At 50.9% G+C, this 22,902-nt stretch overlaps 1 protein-coding gene across 10 annotated transcripts in view; it reads left to right on the plus strand.

Annotated features, from left to right (window-relative positions):
* The window catches only part of NFASC (neurofascin), a 255,690-nt gene that overhangs the window by 187,550 nt on the left and 45,238 nt on the right, over positions 1–22,902 (plus strand). For 7 of the 10 annotated variants that reach the window (XM_049857968.1, XM_049857958.1, XM_049857963.1 and 4 more), the window contains 10 exons: positions 11,015–11,126; positions 11,753–11,937; positions 13,201–13,332; positions 15,965–16,108; positions 16,745–16,856; positions 17,413–17,579; positions 18,064–18,211; positions 19,537–19,661; positions 20,751–20,795; positions 22,015–22,116. In XM_049857968.1, the coding sequence (XP_049713925.1) occupies positions 11,015–11,126; positions 11,753–11,937; positions 13,201–13,332; positions 15,965–16,108; positions 16,745–16,856; positions 17,413–17,579; positions 18,064–18,211; positions 19,537–19,661; positions 20,751–20,795; positions 22,015–22,116 (1,272 nt within the window). Of the gene's footprint in view, positions 1–3,150; positions 3,202–11,014; positions 11,127–11,752; positions 11,938–13,200; positions 13,333–15,964; positions 16,109–16,744; positions 16,857–17,412; positions 17,580–18,063; positions 18,212–19,536; positions 19,691–20,750; positions 20,796–22,014; positions 22,117–22,902 lie in introns of those variants that run through there. The other 3 variants (XM_049857965.1, XM_049857961.1, XM_049857967.1) reach the window with 3 other exon arrangements.

Genomic DNA, 22,902 nt, shown 5'->3' on the forward strand with positions numbered 1-22,902 from the left:
ATGCTCACTGAGCTGATCCTGGGCAGCCCCTAGTGTCATCGCCTGGATTCCTTTCTCCTTCCCCAGACCTTGCTTGAAATCAGCCTGCTGCTTCCAGAGCTGAATCAGGTAGACCCTCTGTGGTCCTGTCCATTCACCCAAGACCGTCACTGTCATGCAGGATAGAGTGGAGGCAGGGAAATGGAGTCACTGTCACACAGGATAAAGTGGGGACGGGGAGATGGAGTCACTGTCACACAGGATAGAGTGGGGACGGGGAGATGGAGTCACTGTCACACGGGGTGGAGTGGAGACAGAGAGGTGGAGTCACTGTCACACAGGGTGGAGTAGAGACAGGGAGATGGAGTCACTGTCACACAGGGCAGAGTGGAGGAAGGGAGACAGAGTCACTGTCACACAGGGTAGGGTGGAGGCAGAGAGATGGAGTCACTGTCACACAGGATAGAGTGGAGGCAGGGAGGTGGAGTCACTGTCACACAGCAGAGTGGGGACAGGGAGATGGAGTCACTGTCACACAGGGCAGAGTGGAGGCAGGGAGGTGGAGTCACTGTCACAAGGATAGAGTGGAGGCAGGGAGGTGGAATCACTGTCACACAGCAGAGTGAAGACAAGGAGATGGAGTCACTGTCACACAGGGTGGAGTGGAAGCGGGATATGGAAGTGGTAGAGTCTGCCTTGGTGGAATTAAGCAGTTAGACATCTAAACGACACTTAGAAATTGGACTTTGCAGAAACATCCCTCTCTCTACCAAAAAGCGAAGGGGTGTTTGTTTCTGCTTCATCACTGGCACCCGTATTCCACAGAAAATTATGTCCTCCGAGTGATGAGAAACCCCTTTGGTGATTGGGACAGAACTTTGTGGGCTTCCTGGAGTTCTCCCAGGGACAGCTTTGGCTGAAAGCAAGCTCTGGGCATCTCAGCCAGCTGCACATTGGGCACAGTTTCTCAAAATAGCACAGTTGTGTTCTCTTCTTCCCATCTGGAAGGGGCACAAGCTTTTTTTTGTACCTTCAGAACGAGGTCTGGTGGTGGAAGGCAGGACAGCCAAGTTGAGGCAGCTCCAAAGACCCTGTTCTAACTAGGTTGTTTCTGTCATGGTTTCTCCATTTAGGAAGAGCTAAATCTCTCACACCCAATTTGTAATCACCTGCAGTAAAGGAAGGGCAGAAAGGCATATAATACAAAATAGTGGGCAATCTAAAATCACTTTAAAATGTTGTTTTGTAATCAAGTCAAAGATAAACAGTGGAGTTGTCCCTGTCACAACAGGTATTGGGTCCTTTCTGGTGCCTTCTGCTGCGTATGGGGCAGCTGTGGTGAGGGAGAAAGTTCCTCCTGCGGCAGATAAGTACTCCCCCTGCTTCCTTCTGGTGTCAAATGCCTGTCATTTTTAGACAAGTCAGAAAGTCCCCTTGAATTTCTTATACGTGCTCTAGATTACACACACCATGATGTGAAGTGTACATGTGGGTCACTTCCCCCCAGAGACAGAGGTTCTGTTTCATCTGGTGGTGTGGGAACATGACCCAGGGCCCTTTCACCTGTGTGTAGGAGAGGACAGTTACCTTCTTGGCCACCCTCCTTTTCATTCTTTTGCAGATCACCTTCCGCCTTTAGCTTCAGATATAGTCAAGCTGAAGGAGCCCTGGTGGCGCAACGGTTAAGCAGTCACCTGGCAGTTTGAACCCACTAGCAGCACCACTGGAGAAAGACCTGGCCATCTGCTCCCATAAAGACTACAGCCAAGAAAACCCTGTAGGGCAGTTCTACTCTGTCACATGGGGTCGCTATGAGTTGAAAAATCAACTAGAAGGCGCCCAGCAACCACAACAACATATCCAAGCTGACTTTCCAAACCCAGGCTAGGCCTTGTACAACAAACCCCATCCTCAGGGATAATTCACAATCATGGAAATCTTTCCAGTGGGTGTCAAGCAGATTTGAGATGCAGTGCAATGCCAGTCCCAGGAAAGAACTTGCAATTAGTTGTAACAGGATTTGATCTGTCTTCAAATATGCAAATGTCCTGGCACAGCACCTCTGGTCCCTCAGGCAGTTGGACGGTGTCCTGGGCTTTCTCCGGGCTGTCAGCTTGGCTTCTAGTCACCTGTACCACCGTCCACCCCCTGTGGAGACTGTCAAAACTCCAATCCAGTGGCTGAAAGGGAATAGTGGTAGAAGAGTAAAAAGCTACTTTAAGGACATGGGCCCAACTGTGCTGCCTTTTCCAAATTTGTCTCTCCCTGAGGATTAAATGGCCAAAGGTCTTAGTCACCCAACATTGGCACCAAAGTCACTGATCTTTCTCCTTAAGGCATTCTTCACCCCAAGCCATTCTAGAGACCTCTGAATTTCCAGCATCATCAGTGGCCCTTTCCCAGGCCAAGCATAGAGCTTGCAGCTCATGTTCTCTCTCTGCTGTCCCAAGCTCCCTTTCTAATCCCAGAACCAGACCACGCCCTGGCTCCTCATCAGGAGCCCATTCTACCAACAGAGACACCCAGGAGAGCATGGTGGTGCCCACCTTTTCAGACTGGGGGGTGAGGTTGGCTGCTGGTCAGCACAGGATTGCTGGACGCTGCCAAGAGCCCTTTCCCCCACTTTCTCTGTTGATGAAATGTTCCACTTGGCCTGCCTTCTCCTCTCATTTACCTCCTGCCCTGCCACTTTGCTTCTGCTCAGGTGGGACTTTGCCCTTTTCCCCAGGGCTCACTAACAGTCCTTTTTCTTTAGCTTCCCCAAGAGCTTGCTGATCCAGAGCCCTGGAAACTGAGGCCTTTGCTGGGAAGGAGTTGTTCCAAAGACTTCTACGGGACACCACTAATCCTTGTCTCGTTTGTCTGAAGACCTAGTAGGACCAAGCAATTCCTGTTTAAGTCTAATTATTTTAATTAAAGAACAACTTACTTTATCATTGCCTTCTTTTGCAGGATTTAACCTTTTCTTCCCTTTTTTGGGCTGTTTTGTGTTGCTTGTTCTTCACCAACCAGATTTCCTTTCCAAAAATGCCATGTCTTTCCTTTGCAAAAGACCACGGGTGCTCACCTGGGTTGTTTTTGTGGCTTTGCGTTTCTGTTTTTCTTGCCCTGTTGATGCCTCCGTGACTTCTCCGTGGCTCCTGTTTGCTCACCCTCTTTTGTTTATTGCAGACCACCCCTATAATGACTCGTCCTTAAGAAACCACCCTGACATGTACAGTGGTGAGTCGCGACGGTAACCGTGGGAGTAACCTTGCCTATCCTAACCCTAGTTTGCCTAACCTGACTGATACCACGGTATTAACTCCTGCTGCCTGGAAGGCCTGACAGCTGGCCAGGCCAGGGTGCCCAGGCGACACTTCCAGAAGGCTGCCCACCAGGAGTAAGGTGGCCAGTTTGGTGGACTGATGTTGCTCACATTGGGGGTGTAGCCTCTAATGTGCAAATCTCTAGTTGCTAAATTCTGGACAAGTTGTTCAAACCAGGATAGGGCTTCAAAAGAGCTTTTTGACTGAACTGGACAGTGGGTTGGAGAAGGATGCTGGTGAGGAGTGAGCTTCTCGAATCAGGTGGACACTTGAGACTATGTTGGCATCTCCTGCCTGGAGGGCAGATGAGAGGGTAGAGGGGGTTAGAAGCTGGCAAAATGGACATGAAAAGAGAGAGTGGAGGGAGAAAGCGGGCTGTCTCATTAGGGGGAGAGTAATTGGGAGTGTGTAGCAAGGTGTGTATAAGTTTTTATGTGAGAGACTGACTTGATTTGTAAACTTTCACTTAAAGCACAATAAAAATTAATAAAAAAAAAAAAAAACGAGCTTTTTGAGGCTTTAGTAGAAACTTGGAGTCCCTGGGTGATGCAAACAATCAACACTTGGCTGCTAACCGAAAGGCTGGCGGTTGGAGTCCACCCAGAGGCACCTCAGAAGAAAGGCCTGGTAATCTACTTCCAAAAAAAAATCAGCCATTGAAAACCCTGTGGAGCACAGTTCTACTCTGAGTCCCTGAGCTGGAATTGACTTGATGGCAGCTGGAGTGAAACAGGAACCAGTGGCGGTTACTTTTGTCTTCAGGCTCGAGGATATCTAAGGGTAGGTGAGTGCCCACCGTGAGGGGCCAGCGAAGTCTGGTTCCTGCAGCAGTTTCACAGGCGCAGAAAGCTGTGTAGTGTGTGTTTACTTAACTCTTAGGTGTCGATGTGAAAGGCCCTGCTTTGTAGACTAGCCTTAGTTACTGGGGTGCATTTCTCCGCTAGGTCCCATGTTTCTTTATAATCTGTCCAGGAAATATGAGTAAGAGTACAGCTCTGAGTTCATGTTCAAGGTAAGTATAAGTGACGTTGGCCCGTCCATTGTACTTTGTCACCCGTCCAGCCCTCCTCTGGTGGTGCATGAAAATTCAGCGCTGACCATCCACACCCTTTCAAGTCCTGGAACGATATCAGTGATGCGTATTTCTAATTTATAGCGCACCTGGTTCCTCAATCTGATTAATAGGGCAATTGGCTATTCCCACACCTGACTTACCCCTACCATGGCTCAAGCACGTCTGGTTTTCCTTGAGCAGCCACGGGAACCATCATTTGTTGGCTCTGGTGAGGCAGCTGGCCCCCATCATCAGTTAGGCTTCAGAGGCTGAGGCTGCAGTCCCCAAGGGGGCCATAATATAAACAATGATCGGTGTCTGGAGTGGGGGACGAAAGGAGGGAACGCGAGCCAGGGAGAGAGGCAAAACCTCTAACTTGGCACCAAACAGCAGTGCCACACTGAGATTTTGCCAACGAGATTTACTGCCCGAGGAAGCAGGGGACATTGTTTGGATTCTGGGTATTATTTGTTTTCAAGATAGTGGGGCCAACAACCATCGTGTCAAGAGTACCAGAGCCCTGGTGTGGAATGTGCCTTTTTCTAAATCAGGTTCCCTGTAATCTGGTATGGAAAGTAATCTGAAAGCCACAGTATGTCAGAGCCAGAGGGTCCGTTAGAGATCATCTGGTCCAAGCTCCTCACTTTATATAACATCAACCATTCATTAGAGCACGCACATAGAGTTGTTTTATCAGTGGGAGAAGCTTGAGTGATTTCGGCCACTCCGTTACTTAACCAGCTTGTCACCAGTGGTAGGTATGATGACAAGAGAATGAGTGGAAGTTATGAAAACTATACAGGGCTATGAAACCAAGCAAATCTCACAACAGTTCACATGGACGTTGATCCTTTGTCCTCAATCCAGGGTAGGACGGGGCTGACCCAAGTATGAATAAAGTTAGAAAGGATGGAAAGACAAAGTGAGACCCATGGTGAGCAAAATACAGCTAATTTGACAGTTCTAGAAAGAAATAGCAAGAAGAACTCATCCTTCTTCCAAACGGTCAGACCTTCCTGCGTGCAGGACCAGGACAGAGAGCCACAGTGCTATGAAAACTGCCCAGTGCGTCTGTCTGTGTGGCTGTGAAATATGACATGTCTCCTTTGTAGCAGTAGGGCCACCCCATAATTACATCTGGTTCTGGTGACTCCTACAGTGGGCAGCTATCCTCTGTACATACACCAATGCCACCAACCTGTAAGTGGCAGGGGGAAGCTGGTCTGAGATTAACTCTACCCAGACAAGGAGACATGGTTGTTAAGAGTGTGCACTTTGAGGTAGACTGCCTTGGATTAAATCCCAGCTCCTTGGCATACCCATTGAGTGTTCTTGGGCAAGCCATTTAGTGTCTTAGAACTTTCTTCATCTGCCAAATGAGTGTATTACCTGCCTTATAGGATTGTTGTGAAGATTAAACGGGATAATGTACACATGGTTCCTAGCATGGTGTAGAACACATTATCTTTGCTTAACGGCACTCATTACTGGTATTAAAGGGAATGGTTTAGTGTTGACAGTGTCTTCTTGTACAGTCACTCTGTCCTTCTGAAATTAAGGACACAAAGAACTTGAAAAGAAGTCAAGCGGAGAAAGGCAGCCATAATTATGGGAAAAAGTCCTGTGGAGGGAGAGATTTTAGATATAGAGGCTAACGGAACAAAAGCTGTCCACATCCTCAGCTGTGCAGAGAACTGGGTCAGGATAAAAGCTTCAACTGCAGCATGAGGGATTTGGTGGTAGACCTGAGGAAGAAATTTCCTGGCAGTGAAAGATATCAAATGTTAACAGACAAAGAGTCTTTCTCTTCTCCTGGGGTTGTTTGGTCAACCTTCCCTAGAGCCAGAGAGGTGGATGGGATGCCACGGGTCCAGCCCCACGAGTCTCTGTTTCTCAGTTCTGAGAATCAAAGCAGCAAAGGTGGTCTGGATCCAGGACCCAGCTGCCCCTAATGGCTGTCTTTGACAGTGGCTCTTGGATCCTTCTCATTCACTGAACTCTCTTCTCCTGTTAGCACTTGATAGAGGGGAGCAGCTAAGGTGTTAAGCAAGCATGACCTTTCCCCTGTTGCAGGCGACAGTTGAGAGGCATTATTCATTGAACATTTAAGGCCAGCATGGTTGAGGGTGTCATCTCTTGGTGCCTCCTGCAGATCAGATCCCCTGGAAGCCCATGAGCCGTAGCTTGTGAGAACAGGAGAAGACTATTTGGGGCCTGGAGGTCAGATGGGCCTACCTAGGAAGCTCCTGCATCCACACAGGCCTGAGCTTTAGTGTCTGGATTCTGAGTTTGATGGGCCTACCTAGGAAACTCCTGCATCCACACAGGCCTGAGCTTTAGCGTCTGGATTCCGAGTTTGATTAGGTGGCAGGTCAGACCCCAGCCCTGAAGAACAGGAAGAGTAACTGAAATGTCGTCAGGCTGGATGGGCTCTTCAGGGGTCCCCACCTCTGTGATAAAAGAGGGGGTCCTGTGACACCCAAGGAGACTCTGTGGTCTTCCACCATTTAGAGTTTGATGTAGTCATCCATCACCTTGGTCTTGAAGCCTCTTTCTGAGCCTCCTTCTCCAGGAAAGAAATTGTGCACCCTCGCTTAGTAAGTGGCTCCTAAAACCACCAGCAGGATTCCCCTTCATAAATTTCCCTGTAAATCCTGCTGCAGCCAACCACACTTCTTCATCACCTCCTCTTCGGGTCTAGCCTTCTCAGCCTGAATGACATCATGTGTCACCCAGATCGCTCTTCAAGCTCTCTGTGCCCCCTAACAAGCCAGTCCAGATGCCTCTGGAGCCTCTTAATTCCCTCCTCTGCTTCTTGTTTTCCCAACTTGGGCCTCAGTTCACCTAACAGGCGCTGAGGAGAGATTGAATCTTAGCTGAGGCAGTAAGAATAGGAAAACACAGTGGAAGAGTTCCAGCAGCGCCGCTCACCAAGACAAAAACACCCTTCACTTCTTTTGCCCTTCTGCTTTGGTTTTCTTTGGTAGGAAAGAGAAAGATATTGCCAAAGCCGTCAGAAGGAGGGGCAAGTGAGCTGTCTATTATTTATCTTCAGTGGCCCACTCAGCCCCATATAACTCCAAGTTGTACCTTTAATGATATAAAATAAGGAAGCCATTTACCACCCCTATGGGGCAGCTGTTCCACGAGTGCGTTGGCTTGTGGCCCAGCAGTGATGCCAGAGCCCCTCGTTAGTGTTATTAAGTACCATGAAGGTAGAGGGAGGCCTCGTGACAATGATTGAGGGGCGATGGCAGCCCTCATGCCTGTTTTTAAAGCCTTTAACAGCAGGTTCAGACATAACCTTCTTCTGATCAGGACCACAATAGATGAACCCTGTAGAATAGGAGAAAAATGTGGAACAGAACCTCCAATTCCTAATAAAACAAAACAAAAACTTAATAGACTGGTTGAGAGTGGAGGACTCCTTGAGACTATTGCCCTTTAAACCTTGAACTGAAACCAGCCCCTGAGGTCATCTTTAAGTGAAACAACAGGTTGGCACACAAAATAAAGAATATCACCGGTGAGTACTGTGCTTCTTTAAAAAAAAAATCACGTATGTGAGACCAAATGGTCAGCAATTACTTTAAAACAAAGACGAGAATCTAAGAAGACAGGGAAACTAGATTAATGGAAACTGAACAACCAGAATGGAAATACTGAGAATGTTCCCGCATTGTGAAGAATGTTCCCAATGACACTGAACAATTTGTGTAGAAATTGTTGAACGGACACCTAAACTACTGTGTAAAGCTTCACTGAAAATACAATAAAAATTAAAAAAAAAAAAAGACATAACTTTCCTCTGTTGCCAGAGTCCTACATGGTTTGTGAGTGGGGCGCTTAGGGTCAACTCATCCAACCAGCCGCCAGGGCCTGGCTGTCTCCATGGTGTCACCGTCAAGTGAGCATCACCATCAAGTAATCAGGAATTCTCTGTCCCCAAGGCAGCCGATTCCATCTTTAGACTGGCGGGGGGCAGGGGGGTGGCGCAGCCTAGAATAGACATAAGACCTCATGCCTTGGAGCTAAGTGGTATAGGATATGAAACAGAACTAGCTGGCGCGGCCTTGGGCGAGTCTGTTGACTTTGCTGAGCCTAGGTTTCCTCTGCTGAAAATGGAGGTAAGAAGAGCCCCAGGTTTGGGGTGAGGATTATATGCGCCGTAGGAGCTGTCAGCACAGCGTTGGGCCCGTAGTGAACACTCAACAAACGACAGTCTTTATTATTACCTCCGGCTTTTACAATGTCCTTCCCTTTTTTTTTTAAGGAGCCCTGGTGGCACCGTGGTTAAGCACTCAGCTGCTAACCTAAAGGTCAGCGGTTTGAACCCACCAACTGCTCTGTGGGACAAAGATGTGGCAGTCTGCTCTCGTAAAGGTTACGGCCTTGGAAGCCCTGTGGGGCAGTTCTACTCAGTCCTACAGGGTTGCTATGATTTGGAATCTACTCCTCAGGAGTGAGTTTCGTTGTGGGGGGTTGGTCCTGTTTTTTGAGCTTCGGCTTATTTCCCAGTAGCTTCTCCTCCAGTGGGTCGCTAGCCCACCTCCTGCAAATGAAGTATTGCTGTAACCTTTTTATAGCACGTCAAGGCACCCACAGTGGGACTCTGCACTAATTTTTCCTCCTTCCCATCCTTAATGCTTTGCTGGTCATGTGTGCTTATGGTGCGGCATGCTGTGGTGTGAATTAAATGTCCACAGGGTGACATCGGTTTCTGCAGATTTTGTCCCTGCGTGGAAGGAGTATGCCAACGGCGCTGGGACCTCTTCCACATGATGCCGGGGTTCCCAGCTCTGGACAGACTCATCAGCCTGACACAAGGGCCCCCTGCCCTCACACCTGCTTCTCCTTACGTTGCCTTTGACTGTGTGCTGTCTTGACTGTTTTGGTGATTTGGTGACAATGGGTGGGAGGATGCAGCTTTTTGGGTGTCAGGCTTCCTTGGTACTGACAGCTGGATGCTACCTACAGAAGCTAAAGGTACATGTAACCAATTAACACATAATGGATTAACCCCTTCAGTTGCCCCTGTTGTGTGTGTGTGCTGGTGGGACAGACAAGGATATCTGCAGAAAGAAATAACTTGTGGGGTAAACCGGTGCCTTCCTCTGTGTCCCCTCTTCTCCTTTAATCCATTCTCCCCCACAAACATCTGCCTGTCACCTGCCACGTGCCATGTATCGCGCCAGCAGCCTCTCGACCTCTGAGGTGGGAAACTGCACAAGGCTTGTCATTTCTTCCCCTGACAGAAGGATCGCGTGGAGGCAAACTCCATGAAATACACTCCCCGATAGCTAATGGAGGGAAGGTGGGCGCTGCTAGGACAGGAGCCCCACCGGTCCAGCCAGGTACCGGCTAGCCCAACGAGCGCCTTCAGTTTCCTGATTGGCAACACCCATGACACAGGCCCAGAGTTCCCACTGCCACCTGGTCGTCTCTGCCAGCACGGATTCAATCCCCAGAGACAAGCCTTTGTTCTCACTGCAGGCATCTCTGAGGACGCCCAGCTCCTGGTAGCTCTGCCTCCCCGCCATCTCTCACTTCTCCAGCTGAGTCTAAGCCCCATTAAACCGTGGGCAGCCTCAGCATTTTTTATTTTTTATTTTTAACTCTTCGTGTTTACACCCACACACCTTTGGGCTGTAAGGTGCCTCCGCCGGCTTTCTTTCCCTGGAGTTCCTGGTTGAAAACACCTTGCTCTTCTCCCTCCCTTCCACCTTACCCATTTCCACAGCAGAACTTTGCAGAGAGCTCTGGGAGACAGGAAGCTTAGGTAAGGCGGGGTCCACTTGCATGGCCCCTTCTACAGGGAGACAACAACTGCCCTGAGGATTCCAGTCTCTGGGAGCCCCCTGGCCTTTTATAACTGCATTCATTTCAGTGATTCCAGGCCAGGGGCCTCTTGCAGCCTAGTTGAATTGTAAATCGCCTCTTCCATCTTAGCTGCCTCTCTCCTCTCACTCTCCCCCTTTCAGAATCTCACATCCAATTAACACCCTCCTCCCCAGCCCCCTTCCAAAGTCATTAGTGAGGAGGCAGGATGCTCTTGGCCCCAGAGTGATTTCCTGTCATCTCTGCTCATTAATTCTGTCCATGTCTTTGCTAAACCATTAATAACTCTCCCCGCATATCTGACTGTTCATCTGGGTCTTTGTGGCTTCACTCCCAACTCCTCGTCTCCAGGGTCCCAAAGAGCAGGTCATCTGTCCTATGACCCCATGCCTTCTCCTTCTTCCGTATCCCCGTCTCTGGGGGTCGGGGGGAGGACTGATGCTGAGATGGCCTGTCCTGGGGGCCCCACATTGTCCTCCCAGGTGCTCGGAGAGGGGACCCCCACTGCTCAGACACCCCCTCCCTGCTGCAGGGAAGGTGAGGTTTGCTGCACTTCGGGGGGGGTGGGGGGGCTGGGAAGCGGTGCTCCCCTTGGCAGGTCCTTTGGGAACATAGAGCTGCTCACACACGTGCTAGTGGGCTCCAGGAGCCCCTGCTTCCTAACACACCCTCTTAATGATGCCCAGGCCCTGGGGGTGGTTTCAGCTGGGCGCCTCCGAGGGTAAGGGCTAGGCAAGGGGCATGATGACATTTCTCTCCAGCCTGACAGCTTTGGCCTAGCTGGGTCAGCCCTCTGGGGAGGAGGCTCACAGGAGCTTGTTCTGTCCTCTTTCAGCCCGAGGAGTTGCAGAGAGAACACCCAGCTTCATGTATCCCCAGGGCACAGCGAGCAGTCAGATGGTGCTTCGTGGCATGGACCTCCTGCTGGAGTGCATCGCCTCCGGGGTGTAAGTAGGGTCTGCACCCTCCTTTTGGGCCACTCTCCAGGAGACTAGGGGCAGGGGCTTGTCCATGCTTTGCCCTTGCCACATTTGAGGGGCATACCAGTAGTGCCGATTCCCTGAGTGACGCAAACAGTTAAGTGCTTGACTACTAGCCAAAGGTTGGCAGTTCAAACCCACCCAAAGGCACCTCAGAAGACAGGCCTGGCTGTCTGCTCCCGAAAAGTCACAGCCTTGAAAACCCTATGAGCAGTTCTACTCTGCACACCATAAAAGTCTGAACTGACTCAACAGCAACTAACAACAGCCACCAACAGTGCAGGAAAAAGCAGGAAATGGTCCTGGTGGAATAGGGCATCTCCCTCACATCCTGCCATCTCTCTCTTTTTTTTTTTTTGCATAATGAGGAGAGGAGAAGGTTAGAAACCCTGTATGTGTGTGAGAGTGTGTCAGATGAGTCCCTCAGGCTGTCTGTGGCCCCGTATCCCGCTCTGTGTAGGAAAGATGGGCCCTGAGAGAGTTCTTCTGGGCCCAAGTATCCTTTTAGAGACCTGGGCATCCCAGACTCTGAAGGAGAGTAACAGGGCCACATTAACTGGGAAGTCTTGTTTCCTGCCTTGTCTGTCTCCTAGCCCAACGCCAGACATCGCGTGGTACAAGAAAGGCGGGGACCTCCCGTCGCACAAGGCCAAGTTTGAGAACTTCAACAAGGCTCTGCGCATCACCAACATCTCCGAGGAGGACTCTGGGGAGTACTTCTGCCTAGCCTCCAACAAGATGGGCAGCATCCGGCACACGATCTCGGTGAGAGTGAAGGGTACGTTGTGTGTATTTCTCATTACGATTACTCTGCCAGCCCTCAACACCGTGACCACCCTTCCCCTGAGAGTGGCCAGGGCTGGAGTGAGTGGGGACCCTTCCAACACACTGGTTAGTGGCAACTGTGACCTTCCATGGATGGTGTCACCCCTGGCTGTGTGCGTGAGAAAGAGATTGGAGAAAGGTGGGAGGGTGGGCTGAGGGAAGGGAAGGGGACACACCCAACCATGATCCAATTCTCCTTTGTGCCCGAGGACCCCTCCGCAGCTGAATTTCCTCCCGCAGCCATGCCGGCCACAGTCCCGCGTCTGTTCCTTCCTTCCTTGTGCATTTCCGTCTGTAGTGTGTCATCCTAGCCTGCGCTGTGTGCTCATGCATGGAGCTGTGCTCCTCTTAAAGATGGGGAGGCATAGAGCCCACATTATTTTTTAAAAACATCACTTCCCTTCTTCACACGCAGAGATGGCCCGGCTAGGTGTCACAGGCAATAGAAGTCTCACCGTTAGGGGGTGAGTGGTCAGTTCTCAGCTGCGGGCAGAGTGGATGATTGAGATGACGAGGTCTGAGACCACAGAACAGAGCTTCCTCGGCATCCAAGCAGCTGTTCCCATGACCTTGGTTTCAGCACCACACGTGAACCAGGTGGTCCTTAAGCTTTTCTGGAATATGAAGGTCTTTGAGAATCTGATCCAGAAGATAGGAATCTCAGAAAAATACACATACCCATATATTCACAGCATTTTCTTACAATGGAGGAGGGTGGCCAGCTGAGAAGCTCTGTTCTAGGCAAAGTTCAGTGTGAAAAAGAAGGTCCGATCTTACAGCAACAATTGAATCCAGGCAATTTCTGGGAAACCCAAGGGGACCAACCCCGTGCCCACTTTACCACCTGCCATAGGAGTGGTTCAAAACCTTGGTGCCCATCAACACTTCTGCTCCTTTACAGCCTCCACCGCCCAGGCCTCCCGAGGGGTCAGATGTAGTAGGTCTCCAATGGGGCTCCAGCATCCATGTCTCTTAAAAGCTCCAGGGGATTCTAACGAGCAGCCTGAGGTCACACCTGCTGCTCTGTGGCCTGGAAATAGCCAGGCCAGCGTCTGTGCCGTCAGACTGACCAGCACGGGCTGGGCTCAGTGAGGACGAGCCTGTGGGGCAGGCGGCGAGCGCCTGGTGCTGGGACAAGCCGCCTGCCTTCCTAGGGGAAGCCCAGTGGGCCCATTGCCATCTGACTTCCCTGTCTGTGCCTGTGCTTGTCTTCTAGCTGCTCCCTACTGGCTGGATGAACCCAAGAACCTCATCCTGGCTCCTGGGGAGGACGGGAGACTCGTGTGCCGAGCCAGTGGGAATCCCAAACCAACTGTCCAGTGGATGGTGAATGGAGAGCCTTTGCAATGTAAGTAGTGAGCTGTGGGCCCACCAACCTTCTCACTTGTCAAAGGCACCAGACCCCACCACTGTGAGCCTGCCCGGGTTGTCCCCGAGGTGGAGGTTCTCAGAGCAGCCCATCTCTTTGGACATCTGAAGAGACAGGAGACCTGCCTCCCCTGTGAGAGAACATGTTTAGGGGCTTTCTGCTCCCTTGAGTTTTTCTTAAATCTCTGCTTTCTGCCCCTTAATGACTTCTGGGGCCGTGCAGGGGATGGGGACTGCAAATTCATTTTAGGGCTCTGAGTGATAACTGAGGCCTAGAAGATCTCCCATTGTCACTGGTTACCACAGTCCCGCTCTGCTGAGGGCAATATAAGAGGCAGGGTTATACAACAATATGAAAGATTATGGTTGGATATGAAGAACTTCCCCATGAGAGCAGAGATGCACTGGTGCAGTTCTTAAGTATGCACTGACTTTGGGAAGATTTAGTTTTTTTGGATGGATGGTATAGGTGATCCCAAGGCCCCTTCCAGCCAGAGGTACTGGTTAAGTTTTCACATCATATCCCTCTAGTTGCATTTACTTTTTAAAATGTCTGGTCATTGTGAACAGTCATATCAATCAAATGGGACCAAAAGTAGATGAACGAAACACAGAATCTAACTCAAGAACAGCAGCTGACAGAAGCAGGTAGAAGCGATAGAGAGGCAAGGACCAGGTAGAGAGGAGGCTGAAGACATTTATTGTGTGCTAGGCACCACGCTGGTTGTTGCATCATGCTACCTCTTTAATCTCAAATATTTACAATGAGAAAGCAAGGCTTCGAGGGGCCGTGAATTGCCAAACACACATACCTGTAAGTGGTAAGCTGTGGGCGGCTGTAGAACTGAGCACCCCTATTAAAAAAAAAAAAAACCTGGTATCGGACATGCAGTTTTCTCAGGAAACATTACCACCCTGGATACATGCGGAAGGAGCCCTGATGGCGAAGCGGTTAGAACTCAGGTACTAACCGAAAGATCGTTGTTCGAACTCACCAGTCACTCTGTAAGAGAAAGATGTGGCAATCTGCTTCTGTAAAGGTTACAACCTTGAAAGCCCTATAGGGCAGTTCTACTCTGGCCCGTAGGGTCACCGTTAGTCAGAATCGGCTCAACGGCAGTGGATTGGGTTGGTTTTTTATACATGCAGAGATGTGGACACTTCTTGCCCTCCACGGCTCTCCTGTCCCAGCAGCACTTTGGGGATAAAGCAAGCAAAGGCTGCAAACAACACGTCACCATTAAACAAAGCCGGAGCCCAGGACTTGCAGCTGAGCCTTGGCTCTGGAAAGGTCACCTCTCACCCTCCCCAGGGAAGCACTTAAGGGGGAGTGATTGGGAAGGATGTTAGCTCCATGAAAATTGCAGGACAAGCAGGCGTTGAAGTTGCTGGCATCTCCTTCCCTTGTGGTTTTTTGCTGAGTGGGGACCTGAGGAAGGATGATAAGGACGCTGACTTCATCTTCATTATCTTCTGCCGATTCCCCGCTTCTGGGCTCAGAACTGCTATCTGCAGAGTGGCGCCGAGGAAGCCAGACTCCTGGGTCCTCCTTTGCCCAGCTTCCCCTGTAGGTCTGAGTGATCCTGGGTGAGTTCAGAGACTCTGCAAGCGGAGACATCCACTTCTACTTCAGAAATCTCCCAGAGCAAAGTCACCTTCTAGTGGTTAAACATGATGCAAGTGGCAGTTCTTTACTAGAAAACTTTTATTTTGCTCACTCGCATCTTATCATAGCCTTCCTGAGAGTAGGGAAAGATAGGAGTGATTCATCCCCCTTTCACACATGAAGGAAATGAGGCCCAGAGGGATTTACTGATTTGCCCCAGGCCCAGAACGACTGTGGGCAGGACTAAGACCCCAGTCCTGTCCACTCCCCAGTCCTGGTTCTCTGCATCCTAAGCCAGCATTAAGGAGAACCGAGGGGGGAATACTCTCACTGATTAGAATACGTTTCCTGGGAAGACCAGGGGAGCTTTGGCAATTATTAGGGCTCTCCGTTTTCAGCTGGCGCTGGCTTATGGGTTGAACTTTGGAGAATGCTCAGAAGGTGGGAAGGTAGCAGGTCCCTTCCATTTGTATATTGTTCTGTCCTTTTCAGAACATATTTAAGTGTATGCACGTTGGATTAAAATAATAATAGCAATAATTATTATTATGTTCTGGGCCCTTTGCTAATCACTTGATACTTGCACACGATCTCATATCATCCTCATAAAAACCCAATGAGGTAACATGTTATCCTTATTCTACAGACGAGGAAACTGAAGCTTAGAGGGATTAAATAGTGCTAGAAAGTGAGATTGTTAAAATTCAAATGCCTTTCTGTTTCCAAAGCTTACGCCCTCAGCCCCTCTGCCCAGCTGCTGTATAGGTGGAGCAGGGAGTCCTACTCCATTGGAGAGATGGAAGAACAGACTACAGAAGGTTGGGTGAGAGGCCCAAAGGCACACAGCTGGGGAGTGGTGGGCTAGAAGCCAGGGATTCTGAGACCCGCCCCCCAGTGCTTCCTCCACAACACCCCGATCAAACCAGGGTGCCCATCCAGAGCCCCTGGAGCTCTTCACCCTGCCTTCCCCCATTTCTCATGAGGAGCTTCTTATTCTTATCTGTAGCGGCACCACCCAACCCAAACCGTGAGGTGGCCGGGGACACCATCATCTTCCGAGACACCCAGATCAGCAGTAGGGCTGTGTACCAGTGCAACACCTCCAACGAGCACGGCTACCTGCTGGCCAACGCCTTTGTCAGTGTGCTGGGTGAGTAAGCACCCACAGCCCTCTGCCACCCTCACCTACAGTGGGTCTCCTGGGGCTGTTATGTCGTGGGGCCCACCTTATTCTTGGGAGCTTAGCCAGGCTGGGCAGGGACAAGGCAGTGGTAGAATGGAGACTGAGGATGAGGTTTACGGCAGGATGGAGGACTTAAAATCCAAAGAGCTGGATATGCAGAAACGGTTGATTCCATCATAGAAGTCAATCTTTGTCCCCTCCCTCCCATGAGAGAGAGGGGTGTGTCTCATCTCTGTGATTGACTGCCCTGGGTTTTCTGTTGGATCTCAGGGTGGGAGATGATGCTGAATGTATTTGCTTCACTCCCTCCATAGGGAGAGGATGATGGGAGCAGTATCTCGGAGATGCCTTAGGTCTGTGGCAGGGCAGCTTCAGAACCTGCTAGATAATTTGGGGAAACTCTGCAAAAGCTAGGTTGGATATAGGGTAGGTTGAAGGCAGATGGATAAGCTTGCGGAGGCTTCTTAAAGGAGAAAGGTTGGTGGGGAAGGTCTCTTGGTACCTGGAAAGCTGCTGAATGGCGAAGGCATGTGCAGAGGAGCCTGAGAGGAAGAATGGAAGAGTTAGACTCCGTACCCAAGATTGGTTCTCTGGGAATTTTAGATGTGCCCCCTCGGATGCTGTCGCCCCGGAACCAGCTCATGAGGGTGATCCTTTACAACCGGACACGGCTGGACTGCCCGTTCTTTGGGTCCCCCATCCCCACACTCCGATGGTAAGTTCCAGGAGACCAGGCACTCAGAGGAGGCATTTGTCTCACCCTTCTTATCCCTATACTGACCCATAATAGGTATTTGGCAAGACCTGGGAACTGGGTGGTGCAAATGGTTAAGCACTCAACTACTAATTGAAAGGTTGGCTGTTCAAACCCACCCAGAGGTGCCTTGGAAGAAAGACCTAGCGATCTGCTTCCAAAAGGTCTCAGTCATGAAAACCTTGGGGAGCGTAGTTCTACTCTGCAACACATGGGGTTGCCATGAGTCAGAATTGACTCAACAGCAGCTGGTTTGGTTTTGTACGGGGAATTCTCTAGGGTTTAAGCTGGAGGGAACTTGGCAGATCATCTGGCTGAACCCCTCATTGTACAGAAGAGAAAACTGAGGCTCAGAAAGGGACAGTGGCTGCCAAGGCCACCCAGAGGTTGGAGGCAGCCCTGGCAGGAGAGCTCAGGGCCCCAGACTCCAAGCACGGGCTGTCTCCATCGGTGGCTGCCACACTCGCCGGGCTGGTCCTTTCTCACTATGCGCTGTGTCCTGCTGCTCTGTTGTGAGGTTTAAGAATGGGCAGGGAAGCAACCTGGATGGTGGCAACTACCACGTCTACGAGAATGGCAGTCTGGAAATTAAGATGATCCGCAAAGAGGACAAAGGCATCTACACCTGTGTCGCCACCAACATCCTGGGCAAAGCTGAAAACCAAGTCCACCTGGAGGTCAAAGGTAAGGGGCCAGGTTCATAGGAGTGTAGGGCGGGGCAAGGATGCCATCTCCTCACAGTTATGCACGTGTGATAGTCACCTGAAACTGCACCACACCTGATGTCTCATTCCAGGTGGGGTTCTCCCTATGCACCTGCGTGCCTACCGGAGGCTTCTAGCTGACCCTGGGCTGGGAACTTTCAGCCATGTTATAACCAGTCTGGCCCAGATGGAATTAGAAGGGAAGCCTGCTACCCACACCAGCTCCTCATTGCCACCTAAGAAATTGCAGGCCTTATTCTTGAGCCAGGCAGAGAGGGTTTCTGGTTTGTTTATATTTGGGGTTACCACACCAGGCCTCCCCTCCATTCGTACGACTGAACACAATTTCCACTACCTGCCGTGGTTGGCCCCAGGCCTCCAGGTTATGCATGTCACGCTGTGGGCCCAGGTGAGGGCAGTGGGCAGACAACCAGTCAACGAAGGGTCCCTGGGCTTCCCCTCAGATCCCACCAGGATCTACCAGATGCCTGAGGACCAGGTGGTCAAGAGGGGCACCACGGTGCAGCTGCCATGTCGAGTGAAGCACGACCCCTCCCTGAAACTCACAGTCTCCTGGCTGAAGGACGATGAGCCGCTCTACGTGGGAAACAGGTTCCTTCTTCCCCTGCTCCCTCCCTGTGCTGGCTTGGTGATTTTCTTTTTCCTCACTCTTGGTGACACACTGTAGAACCCAGGGGTAGGGAACCTGTGTCACGTGTTACTGAGCAACAGCTGAGACCATGATGGGCTGGAGGACTTCTCCTCCCCCTCAGCGGAGATACCCTTCTTTCCCACCTCTACCACATCCCTCCTCCCATCAGCTCCCTGCTTTTCCCTCCTTCACCACTTTCCTCCCCCTCTTATCCTCTTTTTCCCACTCCTTTCTTTCTCCACGTCTTTCCCTTTCCTTCACTTTCCCTTTGATGCCCTCCCTTTCTCCTTTCTTCCCCTGCCTTTTTCACCACGGCTGGGCCCTGGCTTTCCATCCTTGCAACCCTGCCTGCAGTTCTCCTCTTCTCCAGTAGAGGGGCAGAGGGAGCTGGAGTCATCTCTCCCTGTATCCTGGCTTCTCAAAATTGTTGTAGGTCCTGGTGCTTCTCAACCCGGGTTGCGCCCTGAAATCACCTGGGAAGCTTTTAAATATACTCATGTCCCCGCCCCCATTCTGATTTAATTGGCGTGGGGGTAAAGCCCAGGCTCTGATAGTGTTTAAAAGCTCCCCCAGGTGTTTCTAATGTGCAGTCAGAGTTGAGAACTCTGGTCTGAGCCTCCTTCACAGGCTCTGTTCTCTGCTCTATCCTGTCCTCCTTTGGGGCAGGTTGTGCAGGGCTCTGAGGTTGGATAGAGGCACCAGCTGCTTGCAGCGATCATTCTCATTGTTTGCAGGGGCTGTGCCCTGGGCTCAGGTGCAGGCATGCTGGCCCTCAATTGCTGCTGACAGCTTGGCAGTTCCTTCCTGCTCCTTGGTGCCTTCTGCCCCTCTGTGAGGACAGTTCACAAGCACCAGGCATGCCTGGCCTGGGCCTGGGCACAGAAGAGACACAAGTCTGGGCTGAAGACAGAGCTAGAAACATAGGAAGGGGAGTATACCACTCTGCCTTTTGAGGGAGTGGGACAGTGGTGCAGAGGGTACGTGGCACAAGAAAGGCACAGAGATACACAGCATGGAGTTTGAGGACAGTGGACCCAGTTCCGGGCCGCTTTAGCTCTGCCCACTTTCTTCCTCCCTTCATTAAACACTACAAGTACTCAAGGTGACAGTGAAGACCCTAGCACTGGGCGGAGCCTCACATCCCCTGGGGGGCTCTGGCTTCCCTCTTCTTCCTGACTGGCAATCCCCCTATAGGGAGAAAGCAACTGCAGTGTCCAGCACCCCCGCAGCCTTTCACTCTCTCCCTACTTGCCTCTTCCAACCCCCCACCCCGGTGCTTTTGCAGAATGAAGAAGGAAGACGACTCCCTGACAATCTTTGGTGTGGCAGAGCGAGACCAGGGCAGCTACACGTGCATTGCCAGCACCGAGCTGGACCAAGACCTGGCCAAGGCCCACCTCACCGTGCTAGGTAACAGCTGCTGCTCCTGCTGGCACTGACCACCTCCCCTGTCCCTTCCCAGTGCCAGGGAAGCAGTGGGCCTGGATGTTTCCAAGGGCCATGCCTGTGGTCAGCAGACTGATGAGGCACGGTGATCGCTTGCCGTTTGATCTAAGGATCCAGGGGCTGCCACTTTCAGAACAAGCTGTCTAGGACAACTTGCCTCCTGAGCTGAATAATGAATGCCCCCAGATCCTCCTCTGCACGGTGCCTGAATGATAGAGAAGGTGGAGCTGGGGTTCTCACTGTGATCATTTCTACCTCCTTAACAGCTAACTGGAAACCCTGGTGGTGTAGTGGTTAAGAACTACAGCTGCTAACCAAAAGGTTGGAAGTTCAAATCCAGCAGGTGCTCCTTGAAAACTCTGTGGGGCAGTTCTACTCTGTCCTATAGGTCACTATGAGTTGGATTCGACTCAATGGCAAGGGGGTTTTTTACAGCTAACTCAGTACCACTAAGTCAGTTAAAACAGTTCCTAATTAAAGCAAGATTGAGTTTTGTGTTTGTCCTTCAACAACCTCTCCTGGCCTTACTCCCCACACCTGCCCTGGTCTGGTGGACTTTCATGGTATGCTGCCTACTTTGTGGGCTGAGCCCCGTCTCTTCCTGCCCTGGTGTCCAGGCCTGGTGGTAAACGCTAAATTGTCCCAAGCTAAGGGGAAGGGTAGCCTTCCTTCCAAGGCAACTCCCCTGTTATCTCCTCCCCTTCTGTCCTCTCGCTGGGCACCCTGCTGCCATTGGTATTGATGCCCTCAGCCTGGTTGCTCTTGTCCCTTCCTCAGTGGGGAGGCACAGTTGCTGGAAGCAGTGAGCCCGGGGACAAAAGTAATGTTGGGACAGGGAGAAAATGGAGATTCCACTACCAGTTGTAGCAAAAACCCAAGGGCTCTGGTAGGGGTGGAAGTCTGTCCATGGAAGGGAGGGTGAAGCCTTGCCTGGAACACCTCCACCAGGGGCAGCTGTTCAATCCTTGCTGCCTATTCCCGTCCTCGTAACCTGGATAACCTCGTTAACCCTGGATAACCTGCTAACCTGCATAACCTATCTTACCTTTGCAGCTGATCAGGCCACTCCAACTAACCGTTTGGCTGTCCTACCCAAAGGTAATTGGTACTAATCATGAGCCCAGGCCCTCTCTAGGCATCTGAAAGGGTGGAGCCTAAGAGGAGGAAGGCACTGCAGGAAAGCATGTGCCATGTATAGTTTCATGGTGACACTTCCTCCCCCTGCCAAACTTGACCTTCAAGTGTCCCAGGTCCACCCCTCTGTCACCCCATGTCACAACCCTACTCTGCGTCCTGCTCCTTTGCAGGGAATATTGAATGGTCTTCAGTTGAGCTCAGAAGTCCTTGATTGCTCTTCCACCTGCATTCCTTACCTTTGCCCAAGCTCACCACGCCCTGGGGTGGCCCTGTTTTCTTCCCTCAGCTTGGCCTCAGAAGTGTTGAAGGTACAGTCAGGAAAGCCCGCTTACTTTCATCCTCAGTGGGCCCATCTTTTTGCAGCCTCCCCACATCTACACTTACACACGCACACAGACATAGAGGTAGGCTCCTGGGACTTACCTTCCAGGTCCTTCCAGTAACCAGCCGGAATATGGAAATCACTAGCTCAGGGAGCCAGGATGGGAAAAGTTCTTGCTTCCCCCCTCCAGTCAGTGGCTGAATGGCTTTATCCCCAGGCCAGGATGGCACTTACAGTACACCTGCTAAAGAAATCCCAGTGAGACTGGAGCCCAAAAAGATGCTGCCGCCACCCCTATTTGGAAGCCAGCTGGGGCTCCTTGGTCCTGCTGACCATCACTGGACTTCTAGACTAAGTCTCCGTTTCCTCCCTGGCCTTGCTCCTCTTTCTTTGTCACCTACCCCTCATCTCCCTAACCTGCCTGCCCTGCTCAGCAGTCCGAACACCCTCCTGGGCTCCCACCCCTCAGAGCCTCAGCACGCAGGGTAGAAGGTACCCATCATGGGAAAATGAGAGAAGATTTCATACATGACAGCTTTTTGAATGTTGTCATCATGGGTCTAATGAAAAGGGCAACTGTTACCAAATGTTGGCCCTCCAAGAGTATCCACGGTAACAGATGGGTTGGTCTTAATTCATCCTGTGCTCCGCATGATCCTTTTTATTGCCTTCCTCCACATTCTTTGATATTCTTTTGGGAGGGTGTTGGCATTTGTTCTTCCTTGGCCCCCTGAGGGAATGGGTGGTCCCTGTGCTGACCCTAAGCCTGTCAGGGACCTGCCTGCATGGGATGGCGTCCCGGGCTGGGAGTGCTCTAACTTAGGAGTCCTGTGTGCTGTGTTCTCCCTCTGCTGCCAGGACGGCCAGACCGACCCCGGGACCTGGAGCTTACTGACCTGGCTGAGAGGAGTGTGAGGTTGACCTGGATCCCGGGAGACGATAACAACAGCCCCATCACAGGTCAGCTCAGGGGCCCTGCACTTCAAAGCCAGAAAAAGGGGCATGTTAGCAGCCCCCAAGCATGAGGCCTTCCCCTGGCTTCCCACTTCTGCCTCACTTGATGTGTGCTCTGGGCTATTTGCAGAATGTATGTAGACCTGTTTCCCTTCCCGTGTCTTGGGAAGAAGTCTCCCTGTGCCTCCATCTCCCCAAAAGGTTAGTAAGACTAATGGACACAATGGAATACTACGCATCAATAAAGAACAATGATGAATCTGTGAAACATTTCCCAATATGAAGGAATCTGGAAGACATTATACTGAGTGAAATTAGTCAGTTGCAAAAGGAAAAATATTGCATGAGACCACTATTATAAGAATTCAAGAAAAAGTTTAAACACAAAAGAAGATATTCTTTCATGGTTACAAGGGTGGGAGGGAGGGAAGGAGAGGGGTACTCACTAATTAGATAGTAGACAAGATCTATTTTAGGTGAAGGGAAAGACAACACACAATACAGGAGAGGTCAGCATAACTGGACTAAACCAAAAGCAAAGAAGTTTCCTTGAATAAACTGAATGCTTTGAAGGCCAGAGTAGCAAGGGCAGGGGTCTGGGGACCATGGTTTCAGGGGACAACCAGGTCAATTGGCATAATAAAATATACTAAGAAAATATTCTGCATCCCACTTTGGTGAGTGGCATCTGGGGTCTCAAATGCTAACAAGTGGCCATCTAAGGTGCATCAATTAGTCTCAACCCACCTGGAGCAAAAGAGAATGAAGAACACCAAGACACAAGGTAATAAT

Source organism: Elephas maximus, chromosome 18 (assembly GCF_024166365.1).
Source record: "Elephas maximus indicus isolate mEleMax1 chromosome 18, mEleMax1 primary haplotype, whole genome shotgun sequence".
Taxonomy (NCBI): domain Eukaryota; kingdom Metazoa; phylum Chordata; class Mammalia; order Proboscidea; family Elephantidae; genus Elephas; species Elephas maximus.